The 9,856-nt window shown below is 39.6% G+C and overlaps 1 protein-coding gene across 1 annotated transcript; it reads left to right on the top strand.

Annotated features, from left to right (window-relative positions):
- The first annotated feature begins 6,454 nt into the window (after nt 1-6,454).
- Nucleotides 6,455-7,076, top strand: LOC115523949 (gametocyte-specific factor 1-like). The gene is given in 2 exon segments (XM_032594809.1): nt 6,455-6,700; nt 6,703-7,076. Coding segments are annotated over 2 exon segments (504 nt in total). The 5' UTR covers nt 6,455-6,499; the 3' UTR covers nt 7,006-7,076.
- The last annotated feature ends 2,780 nt before the right edge of the window (nt 7,077-9,856 follow it).

The raw sequence follows: 9,856 nt of genomic DNA, 5'->3' as shown, positions 1-9,856 counted from the left end.
TATGCCTAACACAGAGCCTGGGAGGGAGTGGGAACTACATATAAGTTTGTCAAGGGAAGTTGCCCCCTCATGTGCCCCTCAGGCCAAAGCTTAGCCCTGTCCACACTCCTGGGCCCTGCTGAGATGCAACAGAGCTGGCCTCTGTTGGAGTTGGAGGTACCACCAGCATCTGGTTCTCTTTTCCTTTCAGCAATTCCGGACATTTCTGCTGCCCCCAACCTCCAATAGTTACACTCTTCTTAGGAGAAGTGACATGGGTCACTTCTTCCTTCATGTCTTTCCAAGCTCTCTCCCTTCCTGGCTGGTGTGGAGGTCCTGAGCTGAGATGGACAAGCCTCAGATGGAAGAAAGTCTAGATTGTCAGAACACCACACACAGGACAGCTGCTCTGGAGAGTTGCCCAACTCACTTGAGTGAGAATAAATTTTGCTGGTGTCTTGACCCTGAGATTTAGCTCTTCTCCAGGACTTGAGATTTTTAGCTCCTGGTGCCTTGTTTTGAATTTCTCTGCTAAAAGCAGATATTACCTTCTGGGTTTTAGATTCAGCCTGAGGTCAGATCAGGTACGCTTTGCCTGCTTCAGCAAAACCTGGAAAACAATGTGAAGTCGTCATTTGTCATGTTGTGTAATGACTACTTCCATTTGATGGAGAGTGGGACTCAGTATGTTGTTTCTCCTCCCAGACACTTGCATATTATACTCTTTCCCTGTAATTAGAGGGAGGAGAAGGGGAGGGAGGGTCACTGAGAAGGAGGAAAAGACAGAAAGAAATGAGACTTTTCTGTGGATTGAAGAAGTTTTAGGCATTAGTGATCATATGGACATGTGAGGAGATTTGGAGGGATTAAGGAACCTTCTTAGCACCCATGAAATTTGATATACCTACTTGTAAGTGTTGTCTTGAAGGCACGATTGTTACAAAAATAAAAGAGGATTCCATGCTTGAAGCAAAAGCAACACACATTTGTTTCCTTCTCCTGCTTCCTGCAAGTTAGTTACTAACCTAATTTCCCAGATGAGATCACTTTGTCTAGAGACATGATGAAACTTGCCCAAGGTCACATAACTAGGAAGTAGCGCAGCTGGAAGTCCCACCTCTGTATAGCTCCATGTGTACCACTTTTTCCGTGCTTCACCTTGGCAGAACTTGCTCATCTTAGGACAAAACCTAATAGCCCCCAAGCATCATCCTGTCTGCAATCCCTGGAAAGGGATACAGCTGGCATATCTTCCCAAGGTCCGGAACCTGCCTGGCTGGGCGCAAGCCCTCAGATCTCTCCCTTCAACTCCTCCTTTGATGCTGCCCTGTCTTTCCCACTGACCCAGAATGTGTCAGGACAAGATTCCCCTTTCACCTTCCCCCGCAAACCAATCCCTTGTATCTACAACTCAAGGCTTGAGCTGCCAGGCCTCTTGAGGAAATGCTCCCACACAGTATACCAGCATACTGGGCTATAGTATACCTATACTGATCACTGCTCCCCTCCACCCCAGCTTGGGGTGGAGCTCCCCCACCACAGGGTGCTTCTGGCATGTGCAACCTCATCTAATCATCCTCAGTATGTCATGTATACACTGTCATCTCTCTGTACCATGCCATTAAAAGGGCCGGAGAATGCTCTGGAACACGTTCTACCTGCTGAGAGGAAAAAGCTGGTAGAGAAAGAGGCTGTGATCTGGGGAGAAAGGAGATGTAATTGATAGATAATAGATAAAAAGTTTTTATACATTACAAAGTACTATAGATGCTCGTGTTAACACTTGTGTGCATAATGACCTTTTTGTGATCTGTATCTTGCTTCCTTTCAATGAATTGCATTTTGGCTTGCTTTCCAGAGTAGCACTTATAGACTTACCATGTTCTTTTTAGTGATTACATGTGTCTCATCCTTTGTTAGTACTATATTTTACTTAATTGGTCCCCTATTGATGGATGTTTAGATTGTTGCAGGGGTTCTTTTGCTATTGTAAATAATCTTGCAATGCGCATCCTTACACATATGGTTCTCTTTTGTTTCTTTTTCTTTCCTTTCTTCCCCCACATTTTCTGAGTATAGATATACGATAAATTCCTAGAAATGTAATTTCTAAGTCAAAGTGTATGTTTGTTTTAAATTTTAGTAGCTACTTCTAACTTTAGAGGCTTTAAAATGTGTATAGTTCACCTTATTAATCTTTCCCATAATGGTTTATAGGTTTTGTGCCATGCTTAGAGAGGGCTTCTGTCTATAAAAAGTTTCCTTCTTGTGTTTTTATGGTTTTATCTTTTTGATGTTTAAATCTTTGCCCCATCCGGAATTCAAGTTAATGTAAGGAATGAAATAGATATCAGGTTTTATTTTTTCCCAAAACAGCTAGCCAGTTGCCCCAACACTGTTTATTGAATAATCCATCTTTTTTCTTGCTGAGTCAAAATGCTACTCTTACCATGTACAAAACTCCCACATGTATTGGATCTTTTTTTCCCCCCAATTCTCTGCTCTGTTCCATTAAATTTTCTATTTAATCCTATGCAAGTTTTGTTTTTTTGTTTTTAAGTAGGCTCCATGCCCAGCACAGAGCCCAGTGTGGGGCTTGAACTTAGGACCTTGAGATCAAGACCTGAGTTGATATCAAGAGTCAGAAACTCAACTGACTGAGCCACCCAGGTGCCTGTAATCCTATCAAGTTTTGATTACTGTAGCTTGATTATGTATTTTAATATGTAGTTGAGTTAGTCTCCTCCATTACTCCTCCTTTTTCAAAGATTTTATGGCTATCCTGCCTTATTTAATTTATAGGTAAACTTAAATATGATTTATTAAATAAAAAATGATGCAGATTTTTGACTGGCATAACACAGAATGTAGAGATCCACGTGGAGGAATTAACTTCATTCATTAATCTTGCCATTCACTAGGAAAGCATTCCGTTCTATTAAAATATTTGTTGTTGTTTTTCTTCAGAAGCGAGTAGAAATTTTTCCTCATAGTGGTCTTTTTACAGTTATTTCAAAATTTATTCCTTTTTGGGGGGATGGGAGTAGAAGGATTATTTTTGGTTGCGATATTAAATGGGATATTTTCACTTTAATATCTTTTCTAATTGGTTATTACTTGAATACAGGAAAACTCATTTTTATGTTAAGTTTGCAGCCATTTATGTTAATAAATTCTCTTACTGTTTCTAATAGTTTTCGGTTGATTCTGTTGGATTTTCCACATAACCTAAAACCATGATACTGTGTTCAGTCCAATGGGAAGTCTTCTAGTGCTTTAACATTAAGCATAATTCTGGCTTTTGAATTATGTATTAATCTTGCACATATATATCAGCATATGTGTGTATGTACATGTTTACCTGTATACACATGCAAACATATCAAGTTAAAATTTCTGTTTCCTTGGAATTTTTATTGTAATTTATATTGAATTTTTCCAAATGGTTTCTTTATATCTATTGAGATGATCACTCTGTTTTCATCATTTGACTTGCTAATATAATGAATTATATGAGAATATTTCCTAATATTTAACCCTTATTACATTCTTGAATGAATTCTACTTTTTTATTTAAGGAACTACTATATTTTATTTGCTAATATTTTATTTCAGAATTGTGTATCACCATCTGTAGAATGATTAGTCTGTATTTCTTTTTTGTGCTATCTTTGGGAGTTTTTGATAAATATTTTTCTAGTTCCTTTATTAAAAGGGTTTGGAATAATAGTATTGTTAAAATAAAATTGCATATCAGGAGTGAGGAAAGTGGTACATGTTCAGGTTTAGGGAGAAATATGTTTAGAGAAGAATGAATGTGAGTATATGTGTGAGAGAGAGTTTTGAGAGTGTGTATGTGAGTGTGCGAGAGTATGTGAGAGTGTGTGTGTGTACATGAGAGTGTATGAGGGTGTGTGAGAAAGTGAGAGGGTGTGAGAGTGTGTGTATAGGAGTGTGGGTGAGTTTGTAAGTGAGTGCGTGAGAGGGTGTGTATGAGAAAGTGTGTGAGAGTGTGTATGAGATTGTATGTTTGTGAGCATGTGTGAGTGTGTGAGAAAGTGTGTGTGTGTGTGTGTGAGAGAGAGAGTATGTGAGCTTGTTGATATGAGTTTGTGAGAGAGAGAGCGAGCATGTATGTGTGTGAGAGAGTGTGAGTGTGTGTGTGTGTATGACCCAGGAGGGGCAGAACTGCCATTAAGTGGGCCACTATCAGGGGAGAAATGCTGTTGTGTTTCTTGTTAAGGATCTAGGGCATATTCCAGCTGAGCTGAGATCTCCAAACTCCCCTTTAATTCATCTCTATCAATTAAAAAATTTGAGCCTGCACCTTTAAATATTTGTTCATTTACTCGAAATACTTCTGTATTAAGAAACGTCAAAAAGGAGCCTTTTGATTTTTATCTAGTCCAGTGAAATTTCAGATAGCTTGACATCATGTCTCCCAAAACTTTAAACACCATTGAAGAAATTATAGATACAATTTTGGCTAATATGATAGTTTTACCATTAGGTACCAGCTAAAGTTATAATATATTCCTAGAGTCAGGTTCATTTTAAATGATAATGAGTATAAAATTATTACTATAGTCTTTTTCAACTTTATTTTTAGTGCCAATTTCTTGTCAGATCTGACTACTTTGCCACTGTTTTGACCTGGTATGATAGCCGCTGTTGAGCTTGGGTATACAGTGTCCATTGACTCTGTTATTTCTCACTGCTCACATGTGCTTACATTGTTAGTAATGATGATGCAGCCCATACTTCTATTTAATTAGGCTCATTTGATCACATAACACAGTTGATGTGTCTGATAAGTGAGGGCCCCGTGGGGCATTCACTTGCTTCCATCAGGGAACCAGGAGAACCCTTTATGACAACCCTGTGATAAGCGGACCAGCGAGGGTGCCAGTGTCAACCCATAAATTAAAAGGGTAAATATATTTCTTATATTTTTAGATTGAAGTTAAATATTGATCATCAGTAATTCATTTTGAGCCATTATATATAGAGATAATCCAGGGGAAGATTCTAGAGTTTTCTTCTGATACCTGTGAAGAGGGTATGAGGAGTAGCTGGACTTCTCTCCAGACTTGTGAAAAGTCTGTCACTTGCACCTTGGCCAGGACAGCCCTTCACACATGCCCTGAGGTAGCCACTCCCTCACTGACCCCTTAGGTCCTATCACAGGAGTCTGAGGCCAGCTGACCTGGATTAGCAGCCTCAGCATACCTAGGCAGATGGTGGCAACCCTGCAGCAGCTCCATCTTTGTGGGGCCAGGGAGGACTGACCCGAAGGTCACCAGACCACTGCTCCCATGAGCAATGAGTTCCTCCTGCTGAGTTCTGCTTGTCTGCATCTAGGCTCCCTCTCCTCTTGACAATTCTATTTTGTTGACACCATACATAAAGGTGACATTACAAGAAAAATTGGGGTCTTCTGACAACTGCTCCTCCAGAGGTTTTTTGTGTTTTTTTTTTGTTGTTTGTGGTGGTGGTGGTTTGTTTTAGCATTTCTTAACTGTACAGTTACCAGAGGGCCTGAAATGGGATAATTCTACTTTGCAAAAGGGAAGATAGTACCTAATGGCTACAAGAGCAGACTTTAAAACAAGCTGCCTGGGTTTGCCTTCAGGCTCTGCAACTTACAACCTGTGCAGCTTTGAGAAAGTTACTTGACATCTCCAAGCCTCAGTTTTCTCATCTGTAGAATGGGGAACATTGCCACCATGGTCCAGGACTACTCCTATTTCTTCTTCCTCAGGATGGATGAAAATTATAACCTCTTGCCTCACAGAGTCAATTTCCAAGATGCCATCTTTCCAGACACTCAAGAGAACAGAAGGATGTTTTCTAACCTTTTCTAGTTTTCAAATTGTTCTCAAGGGCAGCACCTGGCAACTTTTTCCAGTGACTGGGAGATCCAGGAAGACAATAGGATGCTTCTTGTCTACAGACCATGACAGGTATATTGAGACATCACTTTGGGAACATCTGGGAAAGGCTTGCAAAGAGGACATATAAGTAGGAAGCCTGGATGGGAGATTGACTTTCTATGCTGGAGACTCTTAATGATGTGCATTTGATCTTCATTTTCATAGAACTCTAGGATTGATCATCCAAAGTGAATTGTATTCTGAATCCCTTTTACTACCCACTTGAGTGGGATCTCCTTTTTCCACATGTTATTTTACAGTTCGTATATAGTAATGGAGCCTTCTCTTTAAAGATGAGTATCCAGAAGTTAATGACTCATGATTGCAGGAGAAAAGAGCATTAATGATTAACAGAAGATTACTGCCTTGTGTATACATTTTGACTATCATGGATAATCACTTGTTAAGATGAACTGTTAGAGTCATTTTTTATTAAACTCTGATGGTTTTGACAATAAAAAATAAATAAATTAAAAAAGATAGGGGGGACGGAAGTGAGCGTTGCTGGGGCCTGGAGGTCCGGAGAAAGCAACTGTGGGAAGAGGGTGTCTCGACCAGCACTTGGATTCAGCTCCATCATTTCCAACATGGAAGAAACTTACGTCGATTCCCTGGACCCTGAAAAGCTATTACAATGCCCCTATAATAAAAACCACCAGATCAGGGCCTGCAGGTTTCCTTATCATCTTATCCAGTGCAGAAAGAATCATCCTGATGTTGCAAACAAATTGGCTACTTGTCCCTTCAATGCTCACCACCAGGTTCCTCGGGCCACAATAAGCCACCATATATCTCAAGCTGTGGCGATAAAAGTTGTATTGAGCAGGATGTTGTCAACCAAACCAGGAACCTTGGACAAGAGACTCTGGCCGAGAGCACCTGGCAGTGCCCTCCTTTCAATGAAGACTGGGATAAAGATCTGTGGGAACAGACCAGCACCTCATTTGTCTGGGGCACAGCCAACTACTGTGGCAAAAACAGCCCTGCAAGCAACATAGTTATGGAACATAAGAGTAACCTGGCTTCAGGCATGCGTGTTCCCAAGTCTCTGCCATATGTTCTGCCATGGAAAAACAATGGAAATGCACAGTAACTGAATATCTATCTCATCAAATGCCAGATCCTAGAAGACTCTTGCTTCTTCCTGCTACCAATGGGTTCTTCATTTTTTTTCCTCCTAATCTAATTGTAGAAAGATAAACTGTGACTTTCAAGGTGGAAAAAAAAAAAAAGGACTATCAAAAAGATAGTCCTTATAAAGCTCTTAGTATACTAAGTGCTCTGTCAACATTAGCTGGTTTTAAGCCAGCATGAGGGTGACCTAAAGACAGTGCTCGTTGGACTGGTCAGAGGGGTCACCAGGAAAGGGTGTTGGCCTCTGGTCAAGGCCATAGGGTCCTCATCCCAGGATGCCTAGGATGACAAGGTCACTTTAGCTTTGTGGGCCTGTTTCTTCCAAACACCCAATGCTGCTCAGTAGCTAAGATGCTATTTGCATTTCTGAGCTAACTAATGAAATAGTTCATAGTTGTACAATAACTCTTCATATAAAGCTGCTTTTTTTGTTTACTAACAATTGAGTATTGTATTTTCTAAATAAATGAAAAAGAAAAAAATTAGGGATGGTTTAGTTTCTTTGTATGACTATAAGAGATACTTATATTTTCAACTTGAAATTATTCTTTATATTTATTTTTATGGTAAATAAGAGAAAATATTTTATTTGGCCTCAGGATAGATAAGAGGCATCAGTGTCAAAAGTTAAAGAAAAATGTGTGGGAAGAAAACTCAAAATTGAGAATATTCTACTCAGGAATTGATTTTTTTCAAATATGAATGGGGCTGGCTATTATTCAATTTCCACATTAGCACTAATCATAGAGCACCAGGATTCTATGGAAGCACAGTCTGAATACACTGTAAAAATCTTTGTAGTTATTCATGGTAACTACTTATTTTTACTATGTATTTTTTTATTATGATAAAATACATGTAACATAAAATTTCCATTTTAGCAATTTAAGAGTATAATTTAGTGGTGTTAGGTACATTCATAGTGTCATGCAACCATCACCACTGTCTAGTTCCAGAACTTTCCATCACTCCCAGAGGTAGCTCCATAGTCACTGAGCAGTCACTACTCCCTTTCTGCCTTCCCCCAGCCTGTGGTGACTACTAATCTGCTTTCAGTCTCTGTGGATTTGCTTATTCTAGACTTTTAATAGAAATGGACTTGTACAATTACTATGTATTTCAAAACATTAATACTTCAAGCTGCCTTTGATTAAAGGTGAGGAATTATGTACTCTTCCTCTAAGACTCCACCTAAAGGAATATCATACATTAAGCCACAGGGACAAAGAGATTGGTGAAGATATTAGTGACAAGAGATTTCAGTACATTTTTAGATGCTGGGAAATAAATAGAGAAGACACAGTCTGAAGTGTGCATAAATCAGAGAGCCATTTTGTCCTAAGAACCCCAGAGTGGGACTGGGATGCCATGAGGTGAGGTAGGGCCAAAGACAAGAAGTTAACCCCCAAAATGAGTATATACCAGTGAACCCCAGTCACCCATCACCCACCACCTTACTTGCAGAATGTCAGTAATGAGGTGTTTACCTCACTGAGGATAAGAGGTTTCTCTCTAGATGGCCCTATGCAGTGACACTTAGGGCTGTCTCAGCAGCCCTGCCTGGAGCACAGACCATGACCAGATGATCCTTGCTTCCAATTATCCTTTCATCACCCATAAGTATGAACAGATGATGGGGAGTCACCAGAAATTTGAAGAAGGCTTCAAGCAGGAAAAAAAATAATGTGTCTAAAAGGAAGACTAAATCTGAGCAAGATGGATTACTCAGAGAATTTAAAACTAAAACAATAACCAAAAAAATACAACCAAACAAAAACAGTTTGGTATCAAAACTGGTATTCTAATCAGTTTCCTCAAAAATGTAGGGGACGATGGCCATGAAGAAAAGGAAGTTTAAGAGAACAAGAGTGAGGTCTTGGAAATTAAAAATATTGCCAAAAATACAAAGGCAATAGATGTTAGAAGATAAAATGGAGAAAATTCCCTGAAAAGGAGAGGGGAAATAGGTGAAAATAAGAACCATAGAGGATATAATCCAGGAGGCCCAACCTTTGACCCATAGTTGTTCTGAGGGGGAACCCAGAGAGAGCAGAGAAGAGTAGGTTATTTATCGTAAATGCAAGAAAATATTCCAGAGCTGAAGGATGAAAGTAGAGACTCTTAGTTAAAGTCGCACCAGGTACCTAAAATAATTAATTTAAAAACAGCTTACATTAAGGCATATTATCATGAAATTTCAGAACCCTAGGGATAAAAGACAACCCTAAAAATTTATGGAGCAGAAAGAAAAAGAACCTCTACAAAAAATGAGAATCAGAATGGCATCAAACTTCTCAATAGTGGGTATTGCACACTAAATGACAGTGGTATGGTGTCTTCAAAGTGGTGAGGGAAAATAATTTTCAATCTAGGGCTATAATTCAATTAAATGATCCGTCAAAATGAGGAGAAAATGAAAACATTTCATACATGCAAATATACAGACAACTTCTTGTCTTAGGATGTGCTTGAGTAGAACCAGGCATGAAACCAGAAAAGGAAGTAACCGGATGTGGGAAGAGTATAGTCAACCCTGCAGGGCCATGGAGGAACATTCCAGGAGAGCACCGGGCTGCAGGACCAGACAGTAACTGGTGCCCATTGGAGGGAAGACTCTGAGTAGGGGACCTTCAGGAAAAAGGGGACTCCATACAACGCCCAACATGATGAAACGTTCGGAAATCACGTGAGTATGTTGATGCCAGAAAAACAGCAGGAAATTAGGAAGGCAATTAGAGACATCAGACGAAACAAAAAAATGATGAAGGGAGAAAATGTAGTCACGACGCATTCCTTTGCTTTGCAGAGGA

This window comes from Lynx canadensis, chromosome C2 (assembly GCF_007474595.2).
Source record: "Lynx canadensis isolate LIC74 chromosome C2, mLynCan4.pri.v2, whole genome shotgun sequence".
In the NCBI taxonomy this organism is placed as follows: domain Eukaryota; kingdom Metazoa; phylum Chordata; class Mammalia; order Carnivora; family Felidae; genus Lynx; species Lynx canadensis.
Note: the sequence above shows the minus strand (reverse complement) of the source record. Positions and strands in the feature narration are given on the sequence as shown.